Raw genomic sequence first — 25,785 nt, 5'->3', positions numbered from 1 at the left:
TCCCTGAAGTTCTCTCTTATTTGGAGAAGCACTTTCTCACTTCTCTACTTGATTTGCTGTGTAGCGGGGCTGCTGATGTGTTATGGCTACCATGTATTTCCAAGGTGGGTGCTATACTTCAGGAGGTTCTACCTTATACTGTATGTAAATCCTCTTGAGAAGCTCTGGAATAAAAAAAAAACACTATTAAAATGCAATGAATTAATCGATCAGTATTTGATTAAGGTATTTTATTTTCCTTTAAAAAGTGAATAAAAAGAGATATGGGGTTTACCACTCCATACAGGCATAAAAACAGCTGGAAATATCCATTCACTTTCAATCCACTTCATCACACAGACACAAACATGTTTTCCCAGAAGCCTTTGGACTGTGAGAGGAGATCAGAGCATCCCCACGCAAACACAGTGAGAATACTACAGAAACCCATAGCTGCAATGCTAACCACAGTGCGCTACTGTGCTACCCTGGGTGGAAATGTGATGTACATTAAAATGAAATTATTAGCATGTTATCTAGAGTGCTTTAAGAGAGCATTAAGCATATTTTATTCAAATAATAGACATCAAGAGGATAGGTTTTGTCATTAATTAATTGGATGTAAATGTGCTAGTCATGAACTTTCAGAGAATGATGGGTAAAAAAAAATGGGAGTGGGGTCAATTGAGGTCATACGTTTAATCAGACAGAGATTTCTCAAAGCAGAATTGCTGAAGAAGACTGTCTTATTTCTGTTTCCTCAGCAGCAGGAGGCTAGGGGCAATGTGGGCTTGTTTTAGAATCCAGAAAAGCTAAGCACAGGCAGAAATCTCAGCAGTGATCTGACTGCGCAAGATACCATCTGGAGTGGCCCACAGCACTTGCTATGATCTTGCTGCGCCATCCCTCCAGTTGCTAAGTGTTTCACAGATACAGGAGGCTGATATCATGGCAGCACTGTGGACTCTGAAACACTTCCAAAAACACACAACTGCCTGCAACACTGACTCAGCACAGAATGCTGCCCTTGAAGAAAAAGCACCAGGGAGGTGAAGAGTGGTGAGTGCATTATTTTTGCTGTTTGTGGTTTACTGCATTTATTATGTTTTAAAAAAAAACATTTAGCATAATCAGTTGACATTTTCACACATTTTCCTCATATCAACGCAATGGTATGTTAGCTTTGTTCAAGAAGCCCAGAAAGCAATGGGGGCTGAAGATTAATGGCGGTTCTACAGTATGACCTCACTGTCTAACCAGATACTTTTCTCATTTCACCTGGCATTATGTTGCCAATTTTTCCCATAGCATCAGACGTGATGTAAAACAAAACGGATTCCTTCTTGCTGCTTGGTCACGTAGGCAGTTATTCCTCGTTTGCCGAGGATTTGTGTGTGCCCTTATACCAGCTATCCAAGGTGTACCACTGGTGAATCCCCTCCTTGGAAATGGCTTTGCTTTCGTAGGCTTTTTGCTGTCACTCTAACTTCTCTGACTGGTTTATCTGATTTTCTCACCCTGTGTTTTCTCCCAGTATAAGAAAAAATGCTAGTGTTCATGTCCAAACCTTTAACCAGTTTACTGTTACACATTATGCTTCAGTAAACAATGGCTTTCCTTCTGCCACGTAACGAGTACACAGATAACCTGGCAGAGAAGGAAGAGTGAAAAATGGCCCGCAGTTTTTTTTAGGGAGTAGAGCACTGCTTTCACCCATTCCTCTTCATCAAAACTACATATTTTCCATCTCTTCAGACTGACCGGGTCTTTTGTCTGTGTTGCTACTCCTCTCCGGTATCTCTCTGAAGTGCTTTTTTTTTTTGCGGTGCAGGGACGAAAGATGAAAACAGCGTTTTCATGAGGGTCGCTCCAGGTCACTGTTTTCTTTTTCAAGGCCGCAAGACAAATTGGTCATTGTTAGTCCGCAGCTGGAGCCAAAATAGCAGCAGAACGCAGAAATCTTTGAGAGAGAAGAGGAACAGACAAGTCACGCCAAAAAAACAAATAACAGCTCTTCAAAATGAAGATTTGTGAGCGTAAGAATTTCTTTAAACCTTTTTATCAGTTTTTTTTCTCCATTTATTGTTTACTGCACTTGGTTTAAAGGGCGTGATGTAAACAGCGTTGTCATCTGATGTAAAATGAGTAATAGGCGGCTCTCTGAAATGATGTGATAGTAGGTTTTGTCCAGACTAAACAATAAGAGAGAGTCACTATTTTAATTTGTACAAGGCGGATTCCTGATCATTTTACAAAAATGTCACTTCCAAAAGTCAGCAAGGCAGACATTCATTTTTACTCATTTTTTTTTTACATTTAACCGTTCCCATCGTGCTTGCTTTCTCCACCTGGGGAGATAAACCTGTAGCGACGAAAATAATTATAAAAAAACGTTCTTTTTAGGCTATTGATTTGGCAGGATAATCCCCTTCAGACATTGAAATCCAACTTTTTTCATTGTGTACCTTTCGGTTCAGGTTATGAAAGAGGATGTTTTTAGTCTCTCAGGCTTTTTAAATCTAGTATTTTGCTTAAAAAGATTCAAGAAAAACCCTCACTGAAAAGACCTGTTAACAGCTAAAAGGTAAATACTATAATGTTGTTGACAGGTTAAACCAGCAAACAAAAGACCTGTTTACATCTTCTGTGCCAAACATACAGTACATTGCAAGCCATTGTGCATACATGTACACAAACACTTTATAACAGTGATAATGCGTAATTCTTGGCAACAGTCCATTCAGCCTGGAATTGCACTTAGGAAGGTTAAAATACATTCTCTAAGGATATTAATCTAGGTGATGAGGATAGGACAGGGTAGTCACACCCTAGTCCTTTAAGACTTCCAGATCTTCTGCTTTTTTATGCTACCTGAACAAAACTGATTACCTGATTCATTTGACAACTTTAACATTTGTTGTGGGTTCTTATTCCAGTGAGGATTGTAGTCCTCCATGTTTTATGCATACTGGACCTGAAATGTACTTGGCATGTGTCAGACATCAACTAGAGTGAATTGTAGGCTTGAAAACTAAAGTTGTGCACGGGGGTGACACTCACTCTGCAGCGCTGTTTTCATCTCTCTTTTCTGTGTCACAGAAAAGCACTTCAGAGAGACACCGGAGAAGAAAAGCAAGGAGGAGATAAAAGGCTGCACTGGGGAACATATTTCTTTGTGGTGAAGAGGGAAGGGTGAACACAGCACTCCACTGCCCTAAAACGTGATTGCAACTTTTTTTTTTACCTTTGTGCCAAGTTCCATGTGTACTCCTTATGCACCAGAGCGAAAGAAATTGTTCTCTAAAGTGTAATGTACCATACACTTTAGAAACCTTAGTAACCTTTTTTAACCTTTATTTAAAGGTTACTTTAGTAACATTTATTTTCGGACACAAAAAATTGCCACGGTGTTTTGATATGCTATGTAAAAGGAATGGCAAGGTGAAAAAAAAAAGCACGGATGATTTGTTTAGAGCTAGGAGTGCCAGTAAGCTGGTAAAGAAATATGATTAGGCAAAGCCACTTCACCCTAGTAATTCAACAGGAGCTCATCTTGCTCTGCTGGCACAAGAGCACACCAGGAGTCGCAGCTAACACATCAAATGCCTAATAATGCAAATGTGTGGCTGTTCAATAATGTAAATGAGAGCTTCAATGGAATGTGGTTGTGTAATGAGTTAAAGGCCAGTTTGCTTCAGTCTGTATGTGATGAATTTTCCATGGTCTGCATGCTAATGAAACATTGTAAGGGCAACTACGCCACTGCTCCTATACCTCTTGTTTGTTCAGTTGATTTAACTGAAATTGAAATCACATTTTTGGGTCTTGTTTTAAAGAGACCTTCAACTCATGCCGCTTCCTGACCCTAATGAACTAGAGATGCACACTCCTGCCATAGACTGTACATACACTGTAGCACTACCCATACACTGTGACTCCATCTGGTCAGCAAAGACTAGTGGGAAAGGATAGAAATCTTAAATCCCACACACCTTTGTTTCTTGTAAGTACCCACCCCCTGTTTTCTTCACTCTGGGATTTAGAAATGATAAGTTCTAAATGATTTCTGCTTCTGAGGTTGCTTTCCTAGAGAGCCATTGGTATTATCAGCCATTGGCATGAAAAACATTGTATCATGAGCAATAGAAATATGGATTGCTTATTACTAGCTTACAGGCAGATGGATAGCCCGTCCTTTAAAAAAAGAAGAAAGTGTGAATTCCTAGACGCTAGGCTGCAGTGGAAGTTTAGAGTCAAATCTCACTCAACACTGATATGTGATTGGGCCAGGTAAAGTGCTCCACACCATGAGGCTGTAAAGCTGCTGTATGATGTGCTGTATGATGTGATGTGCTTCTTTATTTCTTCAGACTGTCTGTTCCTGAAGATAAATTAAGGCCAACGCAATGCTTTGTCCTGCTGGGCTCGTACCTGGGATGGGATGTCATAAGATGGCATTGGTCCTTCCTGACTTCCCTTCTGCTGCAACCAATGATAATCCTGGAATTATCCAAGAAACCCAATCTGTACGAACAGGAATGTAACCATAGCAATTAAACATTACATTTTTTAAATTTAAAATCATAGCATTCTTTAAAGGTGTTATGCTGGCAGTATTAGAGAATCAATTTAGCCCCCTTTTCCACAAGACTACAGCTCTAAGTAAGACTCCATTCCTCCACAGTTTGTGGGAGTAATCCTGCAGTTTTCTTTCCACTCCAATGGCAATCTGATTGTTTTCATCCTTTGTGAGACTTTGATCACAGTATATCATTGATTGAACTGTGAACAACATCAGATGTGGTTCCGTATTTTTCCTGTAATGTCAAAGTATGTGTAATGTACTTGTTTAACTGTACGAACAGATGTGAGAAACATACAGTACTACTTAAAACTAAACTACAGCAGGACTGAAGCAGCTTAATTTTTGTAGAGTGTAATTATGAACTAACTGAGATTTTCCTGGAGACCTGGATTTTTGCAATTGCGTGTGTAAACTTCTCTTTTTTCATCATACTGCTTCGTAGGAGACTAACTTATATTACCATCACTGTCCAGCTATGTGCAATTTGGAAGAAAATTAATTTCCCTCATTACAAAACTGCTAGCTAAGCAGAGGGCTACCATTTAAATCTTAACAAAAAAAATTTAATGGAATATTCCATTATTATCCTCATTATAGAACGTGTTACTTTCTAGCATAGTGGGGCAGTCTGATCTCAATTTCCCACTTGTAATTATTTGTGGTCTATGGCCGACACCTCTGTTCACCCGTGAGCTTATACAGCAGCCGACGCTGCATACACGCATATTTTAGGTCAAAGCCATTGGTGCCCCCTACTGGTACAATAGTGGAAAAAGATTGTTTTTCTGGTGAAGAGATGATCGGGAAACTACCGCGTCCACCTGTATTTTTGTCTAAAAAGATAACTTGTTACTTTGGTAGAGGAGTCAGAACTGGTAACTCGTATAAAAATAGTTCTATGTTTTCGAGAGACATGCTGCGACGAGTTCACGTGTTTTTATTTACTATGAAGCATGTGTTTTTAATTCAAAATAAGGTCAATTTGTACATACAATTATGGAAATCCTGAAATTATGGAAAACCTACTTTATAAAATTAATCAGCCAAACAACCATTTATATCATTTATCGCCACAGTGAAAAGTATCAGATTAGAAGATCTGATCTATAAGTAGAAGATCCTTCTTTGCTTTTTGAAAAAAAAATAACTTGAAAAATACATCTCAGCGATAAATTCAGGTATTATTTCACAGTTAAAGTGAAAACTGTTGATTTTGCTGTTAAATGTCACTGTTTGTGCTACATTTACCACATATTCGGCACCATAGAGAACCGGGTTTTGTGACTTATCCTCATAAGAAAAACACTAAGTTAAATACAGCGGCTTTCGTTAGGTAGTCTGAACAAGTCACTGTGCCAACACTGGGTTTCACAACGCTAGAGTGGTTGCAGTATTTAAAACCGGAATGAGACAGCTAGGATTCTGTTGGCTAGTTTAAACAGATGCAATTTTTAAAATAATAAATCACGTGTCTAAGCTGTTGCCATGGTCGCAAGCATGCTTGCTGGCTTTTTTAAAAACAGTACAGTGCGTGAACATGCATTTCCGGCGTCCAATATAACTCTGGCCTTCATCGATAGTTGAATCGGTAAGAAAGCTAAAAAAAAAACACCACCTCTGAACCCAGCTTTAGTCCTCCTCCTTATTTCCACTACAATAATGAATAAAGTGTTTTAATGACAGCTGAAATCCATATTGTTACAGTACAGAGAGAGGAAGGAGGGGCGAGCTCCGCCTTGTTTTGGTTCAACATTGGAGCCGACCAACTTTATCTTAATAGGGGAAACTGGTAATTCCAAAATAAAACCAGCACGGAAGAAACAACAACCCCCTTCACAAATAATAATAGTAGTGATGTGTCGACAAAGGCTGTATAAATATCTGTGTTTACACTGCCATTTATAAAAAGGAAACGGGACAACTTGTTTCGCAGTGTGACCGGCGGGTCCCCGGCAAGTGCGCGTTGGTGTAGCCCAGTTTGAAGTTTGAGGCGGTGCGCCGAGCTGCTGCCTTACTCGCGGTGCGACTCGCTGGCCTGGGCTCCTGTGTTTTGACGTTTTGACATTCGGACATCGCACCACCAACTTGGTAAGCGGGCTTACCTGCATTTCAGATACGATGTCGTTGTGAGATTTTTGAATGGATGGTGTCAAATGAAGTGAATACTGGATGAAAAAAGTGCTCTACTTTTTTATTTCTTTTTCTCATGGCGTGTGATTATAATATAGAATGTTGCCTAATGAGTGCTGTATAAAGTCTTGTATGGTAACAGCTCTCACGTTCATCTGTATCATCGGTGAAAAATGGTTCAGTTCACATTTAACTGCAAGCGTTTAAGAATGGTTTCGCTTCGTACCTGTTGTTCAAATGCCTCTCAATTTGTCAGGACATAAGCTAAATAAAACGTAACATTTAAAAGGCAGGTGGCTTGTTTGGGTTTTTTTTCCCGTCAGCTGGTTATGAGTTCTGAAACAAAAATGACATTTTCCGAACTTTGAAACACGTTGTTTCCTGCTCGCACGGATACCGTACACGGCGCCGGTCCTGGGTTCACCTGCCGCCAGGTGAGTCGGCTCACCTGTGTCATAGACGAGCAGCGCAACATCGGGGCGTTTCATGCATACCTGGTTCCTATGGTCTCCCATCTTTTCTGGATCCATTTAAAGGGTCTTCGATAAAAACTGTGACCTTTGTGCGCCGCAGGGATGCCGAACATCACGGAGAAGCCGGCGGAGAGTGAAGAGCTACCTTCAGACACACCGGACCTGGCGACACCGGATCCTCCCTGTGGTAAATTAATCATTAAGCCTGTCCCGGCAAGCAACGGGCGCAAGGCAGGATACCCCATGGACAGGACGCCAGTCCATTGTAGGACACAGGCAGACACAAACAAACAAACTCTCACACCAGGGACAATTTCCCAGGAAGCCAATCAACTTACTAATATATCTTTGCACTGTGGTAACTCATACAAGCTCCACAGAGATTGGTCCAAAATTTAACCCAGGGCCCCAGTACTGTGAGACAGCAATGCTAACCACTGTGCCACTGGCATGCACAACATGAACACTCTGTGTTTAAAGTGTTGGATTTGGTGTATAGCTTAACATGTATTTAGATGTTGTCATCTGGACATTTGCCCATTAACCTCTGTGTAATAGCTCTGTTTCCTCTGACCCCCTGCCCCTCCCTGCAGCCAGCCCCCCCAGGCCGGCCCCTCTGGAGGAGGTGATGGAGATTGAGAGGAACGTGTCCAACCTCAGCATCGCCCACGAGATCGTGGTCAACAGGGACTTTCGCTTCAGGCAGAGCTGCCTGCCTGCGGACAGGTATGGACAGTGGGGGTGGCCTGGAGGTGAAACACAGGACGTGTGTGAAATGAATTGTCCTAGAGGTGCCTTCTGCGTCAGGCTAATGACTACAGGTTAGAGCACGGCTGTATAAACAGGCGCCGTCCTTCGGATGAGACGTAAAACTGAGGTCCTGACTCTCTGTGGTCATTAAAAATCCCAGGGCGTTTCTCGAAAAGAGTAGGGGTGTAACCCCGGTGTCCTGGCCAAATTTCCCATTGGCCCTTACCAATCATGGCCTCCTAATAATCCCCATCTATGAATTGGCTACATTACTCTGCTCTCCTCCCCACTGATAGCTGGTGTGTGGTGAGTGTTCTGGCGCACTATGGCTGCTGTCACATCATCCAGATGGATGCTGCACATTGATGGTGGTGGAGGGGAGTCCCCATTACCTGTAAAGTGCTTTGAGTGGAGTGTCCAGAAAAGTGCTATATAAGTGTAAGCAATTATTATTATTATTATTATTATTATTATTATTATTATTATTATGTATAAAAACCACAGGAAACTCAACCCTATCGGAGACTTTGTTGTGCATTGCTTTGCAGTTTCCACATTTCCCCCTCAGTCTGTGTACTAATTTTCCCTGGACATGGATCATCCCACAGCTCTATGAATACAGCACATACAGCACCTTTAGAAGCCCGCCTGCCGATGAAGAAATGAGTCCTACAGGGTGAGGTTGGCACCCAGGGGTGCAGTGAGGTGCAGGGGCTTCCTGTTGATTGGTAGAGAGGTACGTCCCTCAGTGACGTCATCAGAGAGCTGCAGTGAGGTGCAGGGGCTTCCTGTTGATTGGTAGAGAGGTACATCCCTCAGTGACGTCATCCGAGAGCTGCAGTGAGGTGCAGGGGCTTCCTGTTGATTGGTAGAGGTATGTCCCTCAGTGACGTCATCACAGAGCTGCAGTGAGGTGCAGGGGCTTCCTGTTGATTGGTAGAGAGGTACGTCCCTCAGTGATGTCATCACAGAGTTGCAGGGCACAGGAGTCCCCGTCTGGCTAGGAGCCCCTCTCTGTGCCCAGCACGAGGGGTCCCGAGAGCTCAGATGAGTTTGAAATTTCCTCTGCAAAGCCCTGTATTTTCATTCCCGGTCTCCACTGGCGGGATTTCTAGAAGCAAATGTAATGGTCAGCTGCAGTGGGAAAAAAAACACAATGTAGTGTATTTAGTTTCAATACAGGGCCTAAAAATGATTGCGGATTTTATCTGCAAAACAGTCTGACGTGAGTATAGAGAAGGCCTCCTCTGCTTTGTAACGTGTTGATCCATCTTGCGCCGTTCGTTTGGTTGCTAGAAGTACACGCTTACTAATCTGAAGTCTCCCAGCTTTTCTCCGAAAGAAGTCAGGGTATCTGCTTCAGATCGTTATAACTGAAGATTGCTATCGCTAGCATAACCGCCTACTGTACGAAGAATGGATGAACATTTCGGAATAGATTTTATTAGTAAGTGTGTCTATTTTACATGTCCCTATTCTTGTTGCAGTTGCCTTTCAACGTCTGCACATTGAAGACCATGCACGCAATATTAAGAGCCCCGGTAACATTCATGGCGCTCTCGTGCAGGAAAGATAAATGATGATTAAGAAAATGAATTAAATAAGTGAATGTGCTTGTGTTTCTCCAGCTTAGAGGGCAGAGTGAAGGAGATGATGCACAAAGCGTTTTGGGACAGCCTGCAGGCTCAGCTGTCCCTCAATCCTCCAGATTACACCCAGGCTATCCGGCTCCTGCAGGAGGTCAAAGAGGTGAGGCTGCCGGCGGCCACCAGGGCGGCGCTGCTCCTGCGTGTCTCACAAGCTCTGCTTTGAATTGTTTCTCTCATGTAGATCTTTTCAGATGGGTTCGGGAATCCTGGCTTTCAGGAGCCCGTCTTGCTCAGTTCCCCTCTTTCTTCATCTCCTTTTCTGTCTCTCGGCCTCTCCCCCGTTTCGAAATCTCTGGGTCGTTCCGTTTCTGCCTCCGTCCCCCTGCCCTTGCCTCGATCCCAGTTTTCCCCGCCCCTGATGCCTCTCCCCTGCCCTCAGGCGCTGCTGTCGCTCCTCCTGCCCGGCCACACGCGGCTGCGGGCGCAGGTGGGTGAGGCCCTGGACCTGGCTCTGATCCGGCAGCAGGCGGAACACGGCGCCCTGGACCTGCAGCGGCTGGGCGGCTTCGTCATCGCCACCATGGCCGCGCTGTGCGCCCCCGCGCGCGACGGCGAGATCCGCCGGCTCCGGGAGCTGTCGGAGCCCGTACCTCTGCTCAGGTGAGTGGGACGGCCCCTCGTCAGGGTTTGCCATGGAGTGAGGCCAGGCCGCAGGGAGTCTGCTTCAGCCGGTTGGTCTTCTGTATTTTACGAGCTTTGTTTTGAACACATCTCCATCAGGAGCTGTCCTTGTCATTCATTTCATTCCTTTAAAATCACCACCTTGCAGAGGGTTGGTATCTGTTAATAATAAATAATATTTTTTTTATGTAGCACTTTCCTGGACACTCCACTCAAAGCGCTTTACAGGTAATGGGGACTCCCCTCCACCACCACCACTGTGCAGCATCCACCTGGATGATGTGACAGCAGCCATAATGACCAGTACCCACACCGCACACCATCAGTGGGGAGGAGAACAGAGTAATGAAGCCAGTTCAGAGATTATTAGGAGACCATGATTGGTAAAGGCAAATGGGAAATTTGGTCAGAATGATGGGTAAACACCTCTACTCATTTTGAGAAACACCCTAGGATTTTTAATGACCACAGAGGGTCAGGACCTCAGTTTTACATCTCATCAGAAAGACGGCACCTTTTTACAGTATATTGTCCGCATCACTATACTGGGGCATTGGGACTCACACAGACTGCAGGGTGAGCGCCCCCTGCTGGCCCCACTAACACCTCTTCCAGCAGCAACCTTAGTTTTTCCCAGGAGGTCTCCCATCCAGGTACTGACCAGGCTCACACCTGCTGAGCTTCAGTGGGCTGCCAGTTGTGAGTTGCAGGGTGATATGGCTGCTGGTGAGACCTTTGCCATACTTGGCATTGGCATACAGAGGTACAACAGAGCTGGAGAAATTGCCCCACCTGGGGCAGCCTCTATCGCTTACATTTTAATGTAGATGAAGACTGTGGTGCTGCAGCTCAATAAGGATGCTAACAGAAAGCTGAAGAGAAGTTCCTCTCGCTCGTGACAGCATGGCGGCCGTACTGACCAGCGGCGGTGAGTCGCGGCGTGGTTGGTGGCGCCGCCTGTTGGGGGTCTGGGTGGCGTGCCGACTGAGAGCTCTCCTCTCTGTGCCCTGCTCAGGGAGATCCTGCGCGTGTTGGGCCTGATGAAGATGGACGCGGTCAACTTCACCGTGCAGGCCCTGCGGCCCCACCTCCTGCAGCAGGCCGTCCAGTACGAGCGCGCCAAGTTCCAGGAGATCCTGGACAAGCGGCCAGGTGAGGAGACACGATCACTAGTGCGCGGGGCTGGAGAATCATCTAAAGCAGAGAACTCCAGCCCTGGCGCTCAGAGTGTGTAGGTCACTTTGAAATGACCACTTCTTGATCTTGTGATTAATTAAGTAATTTAGACATCTCACTGAGACTAAAATCTATGTACTCCTCAGATGTCTTCTAATTGAACAGATTACACGCTCAATTCATCATTAGCTTAAAGACTAATGGGACTGGAGCTCTGCAGGACCAGGGCAGGAAACCCAGGGTTTTGGTTAGATTTCTCTTTATCACCAAAACAGCTCAGTGGAGTTATACCAAGGACAGCCTTGTGTCATTTGCTGAAATAGTGTGGCGTCTTTTCTGAAACGCCTCTTCCACATTTCTTTGAACAATTTTCAGGTAATTAGTTCTTTCCTCGGCCACCAGGGGGCATTGCGATGCCGTTTGTAATTTGTATTCTGCTCCCAACTCTTACTGTGAATAGAAATGATGTGTTATAAATTAATTGGAATGGAAAAGAAAGGTTCTTGGAAATTATTTTTTTAATAGAGGTTGTTCAAAATGAAAATAAATCTCCTAATGAGCCATTAACCAGTTATCATCAGGCAGATATCTGTTATTATGGAGACTGTGTATTTTAAAGATTGCCTGATGTACAGTACTAACAGGTGACTAAGTAGCTTCAATTGATACTTTAATTGATACTAGTGATGGAACATGCCCATTTATGCACAAGCATTCTCAAACAAATATATTTTAGGGACATTCAAAAAAAAATCAATGTTTTTTCATTTTATCCTGTCCATTGCACTCCAGGGGATATCACATACTAGAAGCCACTGAAAGTGCAACAACAGAAATAGGATACCTATTTTTTTCTGTTTTTGGAAATTAAATAATGAAGCATTTTTTTTAAATCAGCAACTAAAAGAATGTCTGTCCTATGCTGAAAGATCTAAAGTAAGGTCAATCAACTCCAAGGGCAGTAGCAGTTTTTGCAGCTCAGCTGTCACTCAGATAAACACCAAGACAGGTCCCAGACTGAGCTATCACACTGTCCACGCTTGGCAGCTCTGGTAAAATACAGTATACCACTGGATGTAATGAGTCTGCTGCCATTCAGGGCTAAATTGGTAAGATATTTTCTTCTCTCTCCCCGAGAATGAGGTCTGTGCAGCCTGCGTAACATCACATTCATAAGAATGTCATGATAATAATCTTATATGGAATATACTCTTATTTAGCCTCTAAGAATCTATAAGAAAAGTCTTATACAGGCTAGATGAAACCTCACTCAGAGGAAGCATGACTTATTTTTGTCTTGCTCAAGGTGGAAGGTCTTTTGCTTCTGTAGAAAGAGAGGCAGTTGTTTGTGTTGTAACTCCAGTGGTGTGACAGATGTTCAGGAAGCGTGTATTGGTCTCCCAGCTGTTGAAAGGGACAGGGTGTGTCTGAGAGGCTTTGCTCTAGTTTGCCGGTCAGTGCCGGTGTCCTGCTGGCGTGAGGGTTTCAGCTGGCACGTGTGCTTTCAAGATGCCCTGGACAACACCACCGCCTGGCTGCGGAGGGCAGTGAAAGAGGTGTCCACTGCCTGTGTTCCTCCCGACTCCGGTGCCCCGAGTCCAGGCCAGACTCCCGCGCCCCAAGAGGAGGGCTCCCCTTGCAGCCCCAGCGCCGTGCTCAACCAGGCCTACCTGCACCTGCTGAGCTTGGACCCCGAGTGCCCGCTCTACCCTGAGGTAGGCCACAGAGACGCTACAAAGGGCAGAGGAAGTGGACCTCAGACATACCGGAACACACTGCCCTTGTCTTACTAGCACAGCTGTCAAGTGAGCGTCTGCGTCAGACCCTGCACGACACACAAGGCCAAACCACCGTAGGCTGCTGTTTTTGGGCTCGCTCTGTTTTGTGCTTGGTGTTGTGTTGTCTACGTAAAATATGTTTCTGTGTCTCAAAACAGCTTATTTTTTCATAGCAGGGACAGAGTGACTCATCTGTTTTTCTTCATTCAGCTGTTGAAAGTCCACTATGTTTCTGAAAGCCCTGCAGTCCCACAGCAATAAAGGCAAAAAGTACTTGTGAAAATAGAAACCTTGAAGTCCACTTCTTAATACAAGCGTCTTCAAAAAGATGCCTTCAGGGCCTTCTTTCGATTAGATACAAAGCTGAGCAGGAATGTAATATGAGGCAGTAAAAAAAAATGATAAAATGATTGGAAATTCGCAAATTCTTACTGTGGTGGGTCCCTGTGGAACAGCCGTGCTATTTTAGCTGTGAAAGATTCTACTCAGGGATACAATGATCCTGTTAGCATGGGATTTTTGTTGGCATTTGCCGTTGTTAGTGCCACTCTTGGAAGATCCAAATCCAATTTGGAACGGCCGGAAACGATGGCTGGGTGTTGCGTTATGTGGGGTGACGTCGGACGAGACGAGGCTCCTCCCTGAAGCGGCTCGGACAGTCCAGGCCCTCGCTCGCAGCTGAGCGTGGCCTTCACGTCCAGGGCTGGGGCCTGGCCTGCGCTGTCCGAACTGGCGGAGCACCGCTCACTCTGGCCGGGTCTGGGGCAGCTGTGCTTGGAACCAGTGACCCCCGTGAAGCGAGGGGTGCCCCCGAGCCCGCGGCGCTGTCAGCGAGACGCCCCCGGCAGGCACTGGGGCTCACAACATGAGAAACGCGGGACGGCCCTTCTGTACAATCCAGAGGGCAGCATCCCTCCTACATGTTGTCTTCGTAGGGAGCTGGGTTGATTAACAAGCGACGATTCCAAATAGGCAGGGTGAAGCAAGAAATTCTAACTAAAAGAAATGTTGAATCTACAAGTAAAAGAGCCTGACTACACCACATATACAGAGCAAAGCACCGGGTCAAGGTGCCTTTATTCTTCACTCTTCTGTTTCTCTCTTCCTCCAGACAGTTCTGATGGACCGATCCCGTCTGGACGGGCTGCAGCGCCAAGTGGACCAGCTGACCGTGATGGCAGCGGTTCTGCTGGTGACCAGCAGCCAGTGTGGTGGTGCCATGTGCTCCGGGCCCGGGTTTGTAGATAAACTCAAGGAGGTCATGGCTGCCCTGCTGGAGGGCAGTCACAGCAGGTAGGTGAACCATACTGTGCGCTCGCTGGAAGAGGACGAGGATGAGCACCTTTTCTTCCAGCCGTACAGGTAAACTACGGCGTGGAAAGGGAAGCACTGTTGAACAGGGTTCTTATCATGTACGCTGGCCTATTTAAACATTTGTATCACGAGAGCCGTGCTCTGGTGAACAGGAAGCTTGGGACACTTGCAGCTGGGACTGTGGGAATCAGTACACACTAGAGGAAACTGCAACAGCATATTTTCACCTCCATTTGCACCCAGTGATGACCTCCTTGCATGGAAGGAGGCGTAAAACAGCTGCAGAGTCATACGGGCTGAGTGAACAAGACCGCAGGGTTTAAAAGAATCCCGTCACAGGAATCCATAGTAGCTAGGCCTGGCAGTGCAGGGCCCGACATGGACGCTCACACAGAAGGCTGGTTCTAATACCATGAGCGTGTAAGTGTTGAAAGGTGGGTGAACAGTGTGTAGGGGTGCTGGACTCAGACCGTGAGGTTACACATACTCTAAGGTACAGATGACTACAATAAGACACTTTATAGATTTATTCAGTGAATGTGAGACAGTGGGGGATGAAGGGTACACACAGTGTATATTGTTTGTAACACTGGTAAAAGTTGCCTTTTGTTGGCCACACTCACTTATGTTAAAGTGAGGACACTTTGAAGCTCATGTTAGTTTAAGAAACGGCATATATTTTAGAGGGGTATTAAACCAAAAATATGATTAAGAGTGTGGGGTAATTCTAACTGTAATTTTAATTACTGGATAATAATAGACACCAATAGACAAACGAAATTTAAGAAGAGGCTAAATGTAATTTGTAATATAAGTAGGCTATCAGAAGAAGTGTTCTTTCACTCTACCCAGCTGACAGGAATGGATTATGTAGTTGAAATGCAGAGCTCTACAGAATTTTCTGAGATTCCAGACAAATCCCAGGATGTCAGGGACTGTAGTTCTAATGGTCTTTGTGTGGTGCACCTAGGTCATTTAACCTGCAGGAGGCGCTGCTGGGGGTGGGCGAGCAGGTGCAGCGGCTGGTGAACCAGGGGCTGCGTGCCCAGGGGGGCCCGGCCATGGACCGCGACCAGGAGGCCGTCCTGCGAGGCCAGATCAGAGACATCGCGAAGACGGACAATCCTGTTCGCACTCTCCTAGGTCAGACTCAGCTGATCCCTGGGCCAAAGTATTATTTGACCTGTCTGTTACTAGTTGTCGATCATAATTTATAATTCAGAAATAATGAATGAATCATAAATCATAAATAATTTATGATTCAGGCAATTCAGGCGGCACAGTTGTGCAGTGGTCAGCATATTTGCCTCACAGTACTGGGGTCCTGGTTTGAGCTATGGCGCTAGGGTGCTATCTGTGTGGAGTTTGTATTTTCTTCCTATGCTTGCGTGGGTTTCCTTCTGGTGCTCTGGTTTCCTCCTGCTGTCCAAAGACTTACAGACAGGTTAGCAAGCTTCTGGTCCTTTATCCTTGTCTGAATGTGTGCGTGTCTGTTTGTGTCTGTCTGCGCTGTGATGGACTGGTGTCCTGTCCAAGGTGTATCCTGCCTTGCACCTGTTGCTTGCTGGGAGAGCCTTAAGAGTAACCCATGACAGGAGAGGTTACTGCTATACAGTCACATTTTTCTCCTGACTACACTGTTGACCTTGTTCCCTCTGACTGCCTTACAGCGTCTCGTATCCAGAGCTTCCTGCGGACGTTCCTGGGCTCCCCAGCAGGCCAGAAGGGTCCCATGGTGCCCCCTGCAGGGCTGGCCTCAGTGGGCGCGGAGCTGACGGAGATCGGAGCAGCGTTCGGCCGCATTACTCACCACAACCGCCTGGTCTTCGGGCCCTTCTACTCCGCCATCCTGAAGAAGGCGCTGTTTCCCGAAGGGGAATGCGAGACGGGCATCGATTCCCGCTAGGGTCCCTGAGAGGGCCAGGGCTCGGGGCTGGGGCTCACAGCTGGGACAGGGCAGGTCGTTCTGGATCACCGTCAAGGCGCTTTCGCAATCCTGCCTTGTATGGGCTGCTTCTCCCTTTTACTTGGAGCCATTTGGCATTGTACTATATAAAGTATGATACAAGGAACACTTCCTTGTACTTGTGGGCTCTGGTTTTAGGGTAAATACAGTTTTTTTTTCAAAAAGTCAGACTGATTTTTTTTTCCCATGATAAGTCTGCCAGAAAAAAAAAAGTTGAAATCATGTAAAAACAACAAAGAAAAAAAAAAGGGACATTCGGGCAGCAATCAAGAATCATGCTGTAGTCTCTTTTACAGCATTTTTATTCTTGTAACAGAGCTGAACCTATTAGCTGCCTAAACAGAGTGGAAAAGTGCAGCAACATCAGCTGGTTTTGACTCTCAAAGACAAGGGCTCGTCTGCTGCATTTTTAAATCCCCCAGATCAAGCGCAAAGATCCGAACCACGGAGTGTAAGTGTTGTGGCTCCTGCGCTTCTCTGAAACTGAACAATCTAGAGAAATATTGGAATGGGAGTTGCCATTTTTTAAAAAGAGTAGAGTGGGCTGGAACTTGAGCTTTCATTTTCTGTCACGCTCTGCCGAGTAAAATCAGGCTCTCTGTTGAAATATTCATGCCCCAGTGAAGGCAGCGGGCTGCCGTGTAGATAAATCTGAGCAGTTCCAAAGCAGGCAATGCTTTCATCTGATTTGAGGATCTTTAAATATACACCTAGCATGACTCTACACCTTAAACCAGCCCAGAGACCATACTGAGCAAACAGGCATTCAGAGCATTAAAACAGTCACTTCCACCCCATCCCCCAGTTGTCCCCAAGGTCAGTTGTGTGCTGCATTTATCCTTTTACTGGAGTAACAGATTACATGAATTGGTAACGTGTATAAGCAATGTACAGTACAGATGCTGGTTTTAGTAATCAACGTGGACACTGGTGTGCATGTGTGATATTGAATAAGCTAGAGAGAACTGCTGTGAAACTGCTACGCTGAGATGATTTTATAGGCTGGATACCTCTTTTCTGCCAAAGAGTTTGTAAATACAGAGCTTGTTCAGCTGGAATAAAATGAGTGTATTTTATGATTTTTAACTCCTTTAGCCTCGTTTTTGATACATATGCTTAAACAAAATGTTTAAACTAAATCTTCAATGTGTGTCAGCGCCGACACACATTTTCAATGTCCGCTTTGCTCTCTCGGTGATGTTGTATTGGCTGTGTGACGCATTCAGTGAACTAGCTACAAGTGCGTTGCATTCGAGAAACAGTTCAAACCGAATTTAAACAAAAGTCCAATGCAACTGGGAGACACATCAGGAACCATGGACAGATCTAGTGCTGATCTTTCACGACGGCTGCCTGTGTTCAATAACAAGTAATCACAGCTGCAGGGCTTCTAAGTGAATCATCTCCTTAAAATCAAAGTCTATTTGATTACTTCTGAGTTGCTCTGGCAGTGAGGGTGTAGATCAGGCCCTGTGGCCAGGATGCACTGTTACGAAGTGTCTTTCAGGACCCTATGCAGACGACACAATCCGGAAGGGAGTGAACACACACAGGAGGGAGACGAGGAACTGGGCTGGTAGAGGAACCGGGAAGGGGGCGTGACGAAGGTGCTGCAGGGTACGTGGTCCAGGCAAACAGTCCAAAAGGGAGTCCAAAGGGAAGTCCACTACAGGTGAAGGTCCAGAGCCGGGTGATAAATCCAAGAAGAACAAAACAAAGTTAAAAGCCGGAGCGGAATCCTGGCGAGGGGTTGTAGACAGACATGACAAAGTTAAAAACCGGAGCGGGATCCAGCAAAGGGTCAGAGAGAAGAAAGGGGGAATGGAACCAGGTGCTCCAGGTCCTGGACTTGGCTGGTTTGGGACACCTAGGAGGCGAATGCCACCCGAGCCGCGGATGTAGGGAGACTCGGTGATAGGCGAGCCTCCGGGCGTCCGTGTTCCAATGCAGAGCCCAGAACAGAGTGAGAGCCTGGCTTTTGTAGGGAGGCTGGAACAGGGAGCAGGTGCACAAAATCAACTAAAAAGTGAATGAGCTGGAGCGACCTTAAGGGGGAGGGACTACAAACGTGACATGCACTGTGTGATGGTGCATGATTCACCGAGCACCACTAAGGCTACAACAGCTTGAGCCAGGATGGTTACCCTCCACTTTGGCTGCTGGAAAGTGACTCTCCGAATGGAGACATACTGTAGCTTTTCTGGTCATGCAGCCTGCAGTATGTCAAGTGGCAAGTGACCAAAGCTGTGGGCATGTTGGAGGATGCATGCACAGTTCTCATCTGTCCTGTTTTGGCATAAGGCTGTGTAGAGTAATGCTGATTGCTAATTGGCAATGATGCCAAAACTAAAACTAAAGAAAGAAATCAAATCTGGTCTTGCAGGCAAGATGGGTCCAACATCCTTGACTCTGCCATACTGTAAGAAAACATTTTGAAAGGAATTTTTTAAGTCAACGAGCTGAATTGTGCTCAATAATCCAATAAGACCCCCATGTACTCTTTCCATGTGACCACAGGATTGGACTGCAGTATTCACTGGACATTGGGTCTATCACCTTAGTAAAAAGACTTACTGTACAGATGTTCTGGAGAATGGCAGTGAAGTTGGGTTACTGAGCACTGAGCCAGACTTTTCCATACAAATCGCTCTTCACGGCTGTCAGGATGAGGGAATCATTTAGGCATTATGACAGCAAGACTAATAAATTACTTAATGCAGTAAGGCTATAATTCAACTGTTGCATGCAGCCATCTTAAATCTGTACTGTCAAGCTGAAGTACCTTCCTTTCATCTACAACCACCACCCCACAGACACTGTTGCTGATGTCCTCACGTTATAGTCCTTCCATTTCCATGTCTACACTCTGAAGTGAAAGGGGAGTAACATAACGCAGGAGATCCAGATATCAGATTTGACAGAGCAACGTTTTTTCCTTGTCTATGGAACGTCGGAGAAGGCAAATCGGAGAAGATGAGTCGGAGAAAGACAGTCGGAGGAAGCCAATCGATTTAGGCTTATGTGTCATGAAAGGAAATAATAATCGGTTTATGACAGAACAAAAGCGGAAAAAATGAATTAGTGCCACATTAGCAGATTGGGCCTAGGATTTAAAAACCAATTACAATTCCTGTCCGGCAGTAAGTTGTTCGCTCTTTATAGTCAAGATTTTGAAAACCAGATACCCTGGTCAGTGCGTTCAGTGCCTTGTCCCCTATGAAAGCGCACTGGTGTTGCAAAAGACCCCAGGTATTTCAGCTTGATGCAATCGCTAAACTTAACACACTCAAAAAAAAAGAAAACACCTTTAATTTGGACATTTTTGTATCATTATATAAAGAACTTTAAAAAAAACCCAAGTAGGACAGCACTGCTAACGTCCCATTTCAGAAGCTAGTGTGAACTCCACCTAGATCAACGAGCCCCAAGGCGTGAGGCTGGCAATGCTCCGTCTAATTTTTAATGGCCTGTGTGCGCAAAAAAATGTTTTTTTTTTTGTTGTGCAAATTTTTCCCCCCGTGACTAAAACTTGTGTGCAGTAAATTGAGTGTATGTAAAATTGTAAATCTGAAATTGTTTTTCTGTTAATTCTCATAGAAGCATAGAGATCCAAAAGACTGGGACAGCAATTCAACGAGCCCAGTTATAGAGACAGAGTGTCGAGCGAGCATGAGCAGTGAAGTATAAGTTTACGAGAGCATAGATATCGATTATCGAGTAGCAATAATAATGCACACAGTCAAGTTGGGCCTCTCACAGCCAGTCTCATGTGGTCAATTTAGCATTTTTCAATTGACAACCGTGTTTGTTTCATCATCATCATTTCTTTTTGGAATATAATTTTTTTGTGCGCCGTTTACTTTTCCATGTGCGCTGATTTCATAACGCGCACAGTTTAGAGGGAACACTGGCGGCTGGCCATCTGAAGGAGACTGAGCCTCTTCAGTCAAGCAACAGGCACTCGGAGACACGGCTCACCTGTCCCCCCAGAACAGGAGCAATGCCACGGTCACCTTGGAAACAAGGTGTCGGTTTCAAAACGCTCTCCACGGCAAGGAATGAGGTCCGGTCAGCGCGCAGACACGAAGTCTCTAAAAATATCCAGTTTCCGAACGCAGGCAGCCGGAAAACAAAACTACTTCGGTGCCACCGAAGAACTCCCACTGCAGCACTTAACGATTTGACCGGTGCAACGCGATACGAGCCGCAATTGCGCCGGTGGAATATGAAATGAAGTCAGCCATGGTGCTCTGTGGTGCCTGTGTTTCACAGGGCAAATGAGGACACAGAGAGTCGTGTGTGAGCTGGTAGACACTCAATCTCCGGGGTTGTCCCAAGTGCTTCAGTTTGAGGGTGCTCTCATTTGAACTGCAGTCCATGGCTGTTCAAACGTCACCTGTGTGGCGTCTGTTGACTGCAGCTGGGGCACACAACTGGTCAAGTGTCAGGGCTGGACAGGCTTGACGTGAACAGTCTGTGCTCAGCTGTTATCCTCTTATCAATGCACAGTCCTCAGCCCATGAGCTGCTCCGGGGCTCCTGGCCAGAAGTACGATGAACAGGTGACCCAAGACTGGGCTGCTGGGACCCCCATGCTGACAAAAACGGAGGAGGAAAGGGGGCTGACGTAGAGTGCCGTTTTTCAAACGACCTCAGGAATGATCGTGATTTAGGAAACCTGAGGCCTATTAAACTGGAGTTTAATATTCTCTGTAAATAATAGAATTTAAATGCATTTGCATCTAAGGACCAGTACTAGGTTTTGTTGCTAAGATGATATTTGGGAAATGGGGGGGTTACAGATACTACTTTTTGGGTTTCCATTAGGGAGAAACCCTTTCATCTGTTGCTTTCAGCGCTATATACTGTACAGTACATGTCAATAGCACGAGGCATGTCAATGTACTGAATCCTTCTAGTAGAGGTCCAACAGTGTCCACAGGAAGGGGGCAGCAGGCACCCCGGATCTCACTGCCCCCCTCCCGGCGATGGAAAACGCCTCTCAGAACTGAGAGGAGAGCCTAGTGGATCAGCCAGCCTGCTGAACGAGGAGCATACCGTGCTGAAACCGTAAACCAGCATTATCTACCCGAAAGCGGTCTCATCCAGGATTGATCATGATTCCTGGAAACCGGATTCCCGGCCATTAGCGAGCATCTCGTTTTAGAATACCCACAGCCCTCCGCTCCCCATCGCCATCTCCATTTACCCGACGCCGAAACGGCAGGACGAGACAGACGACTGCAAGTTTCACAGCAGTTCTCCACACAAGAAGTGCTTTGCGGAATCACGAATCAGCTCTAATAATGGGTACAGAGAAATGCGCTGTGTTGTGTTCACTACAAGCCTCAAAATCGGTGAGGGATTGTAGGCACAGCTCTGAGGCCACAGGCAGTGCTGATGAGCCTTTGTTTGCCTGCTCAGCCAGGAGACTGGTGTGCTTGAAGAAAATAAGGAAGATCAGAGATTAGAGGAGGCCATTCAGCCCATGCATTTGGTTGCTAGTAGCTACTTTATATCAGAATCCACATCTTTGAAAGGAATTAAGATCATTGGTACAGATCACCATGTTACTCCGATAACATGCCTTTCACCCCCTACTGTACCCTGTTTTTTCTTAATTTGTTTCAGCAACTGCAGTCTAGAGGTTATTTTTGCACCGCCTGATCGATTGTAAAAACATCAGTCAATGGGGTTAATCAATACCTTCCTCCTGCTGGAGCAGGCGATTCTGCAGACTCGCTGCAGCTCCTACAGCTCCTACCCATCTCTAGGATCCAGGATGTGTGGGTCTCCTGAGGGCCTCCTGCCCACTGGTCCACAGGCCTGGGCAAATTCCCTCTCACGCCCCCGGATACATGGGAGCAAATTGAGAGACCATAGGACAGTAACACAGCCTGGACAGTAATATATATTGTGAGGCCAATAGTGTGGTTGTGTAGTGTGTAGGATTCAATCCGCCAGCTCTCAAACCCCCCCCCCCCCCGAGGCGTACAGCCTCGACAGAGCTGGCCGCCAGCACCAGGAGCTCTGGGGAGGCCCGAAGACGGACATCTCTGCAATAACGAAGCAGGAGACAAAATCGCAAAACTCAGTTTCACTTCTTGCCGTTTGTGATAAAGAAGAGACGTTTTTAAGTAATTATCTGAGCCTTTAACATTACAAACATGTTGATTTCAACTGAGTTCAGTCCCTTTTACTCCTGTCTCTGAGTGTGTCAACTGGCAGACCTTCTGCCTTCTCACTCTTTTGGTGTGCGTGCCCAGCGTTAACAGCGTTATCTTGAGACATATCCTTCCACCCATTTTCTCACTGATCTATCCAGTAGAGGGTCACAGGGCAGCCAGAGCCTATCCCAGCAAGAGATGGGTGTGAGGATGGACAATGGACGCCAGTTCATCGCAGGGCAGAGACAGATACAGACAGACCCAAACACACACTCACATCATCTTGAGTCTTTTTACAGTTACAATTGTAACAATTTTAGAACAAAAGCCATAGTTTCCATTCGAGCTCATATGTTTTCTAAGGAAGTGATGAATTTGAGGATCTCATCCTGAGACTTCTTGAAAGAGATCAAGCTTCAACAATGGGCAGCTCGTGACAGACTCCCACAACCCTTTGTGTAAAGAACTTTCTCCTGTTAAAGGAATCTCAACTGCACTTCATCTTAGCTCCCACTTCTCTCTGGCTGAGCTTCACAGTCTTGAATGAAAACCAAAAGACTGACTTGGTAAATACCTTATGTTTAAATTTACCCTGTTAAAGGCAACAAAATGATGATGAATTTTTCGCTTCGCCACCTGGAGACCAGAAGGCGCTACGCTTCGAGGCTGGATAATCCTAGATCTGAAGAACTGGGGGAACTTTTGGCATGAAACAAATCAAATGCAACCAGCTATTATTTTAAAAAATGCAACCACAAAATTTTAAGTTACAAGTTTGTTCTTTTATTAGTTGTACAATTATGAAAAAATAATAAAAAAAAACAAAGACTGGAAGCCCAAGAGTATTTACAATCGTTTTAGTTTTCTGTAGTGAGGTCCGTCTGAGTTTCCTCAGTCTGCTCCTGCCTGTCTCCTACCGCAAAACAGCAGGTATCGGTACCATGATATGTTGAATTTCTTTACACATTGTTCTTTTTTTTTAGTCTAGACAAAGGTGACAAAGATTAACGTTACATACATATACATTTATAAAAAGAGTGGAATCATTCAAGTATCAAAATACAGACAACTAAGGATTTCTTTATGTTCCATTAGAATTATTCTCATTGCCCTCAGTAACAATATTACAGATTAGTTCCTCTTAACTACCCATTATCACAATTAGCAGATGTGCAAACGCCAAAACTGAACTAGGCTGATGAACTGAAGGTTTGACTCATCCTTAAAAAACGTGGTGAAGCTAACAGTCCTAAAATTTTTAAAAATAAAAAATATTGAAGTAAATGGCTGAATGTCATTGTAACCACGGCAACATTCAGTACAGGTTTAACAGTCCTCAGGCCTAAGAGTCTCATAGGATTTATTTCTTAATGAGGACTGGACTGCAAGAGGGCAGTTTTAAACTATTATGGGAAAAAAATGTCTGCTTTAGTAGCTTATTGGCCTTGAATTTTGTTATTGACAGCAGTTAAAAACCTTTTCCCCTCTGTGTCATGTTAGCGTCAAGTTCAACACCAGCCTGGCTCAGTTTAAGCACTGGAACAGTTAAATAAAAAAAAAACAATAACAAAACGAACTTTCTTAAATTAAAAGCAAATTCATTCGAATACATTTTAATAGTATTTTTTTAAATTAAATCCTCATTTGATGTAGTGTCAAACTGGCACCCACGACCTTCTCTCACAGGTCCCAGACCTACATCGTGTTAAAAACCCGTCGCAGAGTGTCGACAGCAGAGTGGCTCAGTGCTTAAAGGAGAGGGAGGATTTCTGTCACCACATGTACCATACGCTATCCACTCACTTCTCTCTCGCGGCCAACAGTACCCTTTAATGTAAACAACCTGCTGCTATAGCAACTCCAGCTCCAGCTTCAGCCAGCCTGCAGTAAACTCTCCCCTCTGGAGCAAATCCGTTAGTGTCACAGCAGGGCACCATGTCCAGCTATTCACAGTGCCGCAAGCAACCTTAAATCCACTATTTCTCTCGTCATGTGTTTTTTTTACAAAAAAAAAGACTTCCTTGTTAGTGTGGGGTGGGAAGTTTTCTGAAACCCAATTCTTTTGGGCTACAGCTGAGGACAAAGAGGCTCCAAGGCCCCTGCCAATCAACAGTGGGCCTCTTCTGGGTGAAACCTGGTGGGTCTGTCAGCACACAGAGGGGCCTGACATTACACAATGCACAGACACCCACACCTCCACAAGAGAATTAGGAAATACGTCCAAACACAGAGCTGGCAAGAGCTTGAGGAGGGAACCCTACAGGAAGACAAGATGGGTCTTACCACTTGGAAAGGCCTCATACACAGTAGTAAGTCTACTTGGAGATAAAAAAATGAACGTATGCAGCATACTTTGGCACGTGACTCAGCTAACTAATGGAAGATTGTTGAAGCAGCAGGACAAACCTTTGCTATGCTAGTATAATCCTAATCCTCGCTCCGGTAGACACATTCAAACAAAAATAAAATTACAACCAATTCACTTTGCAAGAAACAACAATGCCCTGAAGATGCAGAGACTCTGCAGCATGAAGCGGTCTCGGTGTAGCTAAAGATTTCCGCAGAAGCACCCAGCTCAGGAACCATGAAGACAAAGATTCCCAGGACCCTCTAACTGAGTGACAGCACTGACCCCTACAGGGCAAAGGAGGAAGAACAGGAGTCCCCTTCTCATTCTGGGCGGCGGTGGAGAGAGAGGGGGGAGGGGTTCGTCTTGACATCCTGACAGTGCCTGTGAGTTTGTGGGTGTGGGGTTGGGCTGGTGGTGGCGTAAGGGGAGAAGGCCTTCTAATACCGGAGCACGCCACCGGCTCCCTCTCGCCCCCCCCCACACACACACCCCCGTGCCCGTCGGCCTCTCCCTCGCTCTGGAGCCTCAGCTTCGTCTCCGCATGTGAACCCTGGGGCTCAGCTACATGAGGGGAGACGCAGCGAGAGCTCGTGAGCAACAGGACCGTCAAAAACACAGCCACTAGCGCGCACAGGAGGCCCAAGAATCAAAGCGGGGAGATACCTGTGGCTACCCAATCACAGAGAACGGCCCTCAGAGCCTGGTGTCGCCAGATTTGGGGGGATAAACGACATCACTACGAATTTAAATTATTTTTGCGATACTTGCCAGGTAAGAGTGGATTAGAGAAAACAAATGAAATCTGAAGCAGAGACAACGTCAACAACACAACTGGCAGAGCGTGAAGA

At 45.5% G+C, this 25,785-nt stretch overlaps 2 protein-coding genes across 6 annotated transcripts in view; one reads left to right on the top strand and one right to left on the bottom strand.

Annotated features, from left to right (window-relative positions):
• Window positions 1-888: 888 nt before the first annotated feature.
• On the top strand, window positions 889-17,500 carry LOC148658553 (T-complex protein 11-like protein 1). 3 transcript variants are annotated; one of them, XM_088639882.1, is made up of 13 exons: window positions 889-1,038; window positions 1,811-2,015; window positions 3,079-3,200; window positions 6,498-6,652; window positions 7,268-7,354; window positions 7,761-7,893; window positions 9,546-9,666; window positions 9,946-10,166; window positions 11,203-11,339; window positions 12,873-13,078; window positions 14,253-14,434; window positions 15,426-15,598; window positions 16,126-17,500. In XM_088639882.1, the coding sequence occupies exons 5-13, from the start codon at window positions 7,270-7,272 to the stop codon at window positions 16,359-16,361; spliced, it is 1,494 nt and encodes a 497-aa protein (XP_088496008.1). In that variant the 5' UTR covers window positions 889-1,038; window positions 1,811-2,015; window positions 3,079-3,200; window positions 6,498-6,652; window positions 7,268-7,269; the 3' UTR covers window positions 16,362-17,500. The 3 variants fall into 3 exon arrangements, with proteins under 3 accessions (XP_088496008.1, XP_088496007.1, XP_088496006.1); XM_088639881.1 differs by lacking the exons at window positions 889-1,038; window positions 1,811-2,015; window positions 3,079-3,200 and adding an exon at window positions 5,679-6,152; XM_088639880.1 differs by lacking the exons at window positions 889-1,038; window positions 1,811-2,015; window positions 3,079-3,200 and adding an exon at window positions 5,679-6,152 and having other exon boundaries at window positions 6,474-6,652.
• A 5,847-nt stretch (window positions 17,501-23,347) lies between these two features.
• The window catches only part of LOC148658551 (ankyrin repeat and SAM domain-containing protein 1A-like), a 133,045-nt gene continuing 130,607 nt past the window's right edge, over window positions 23,348-25,785 (bottom strand). For all 3 annotated transcript variants that reach the window (XR_015940099.1, XM_088639891.1, XM_088639898.1), the window contains one exon: window positions 23,348-25,498. Coding sequence is in view for 2 of the 3 variants with exons in the window: in XM_088639891.1 (XP_088496017.1) it covers window positions 25,495-25,498 (4 nt within the window). In the remaining variant the exon portion in view is untranslated. The remainder of the gene's footprint in view (window positions 25,499-25,785) is intronic.

This window comes from Lepisosteus platostomus, chromosome 7 (assembly GCF_059453375.1).
Source record: "Lepisosteus platostomus isolate fLepPlt1 chromosome 7, fLepPlt1.hap1, whole genome shotgun sequence".
Lineage (NCBI taxonomy): Eukaryota > Metazoa > Chordata > Actinopteri > Semionotiformes > Lepisosteidae > Lepisosteus > Lepisosteus platostomus.
Note: the sequence above shows the minus strand (reverse complement) of the source record. Positions and strands in the feature narration are given on the sequence as shown.

Coding starts and splice junctions, on each gene's coding strand:
- LOC148658553 (XM_088639882.1), top strand. CDS start 7,270: ATGCCGAACATCACGGAGAAGCCGGCGGAGAGTGAAGAGCTACCTTCA. Junction 7,894..9,545: donor AGCTGCCTGCCTGCGGACAG/GTATGGACAGTG, acceptor GTGTTTCTCCAG/CTTAGAGGGCAGAGTGAAGG. Junction 13,079..14,252: donor AGTGCCCGCTCTACCCTGAG/GTAGGCCACAGA, acceptor CTCTTCCTCCAG/ACAGTTCTGATGGACCGATC.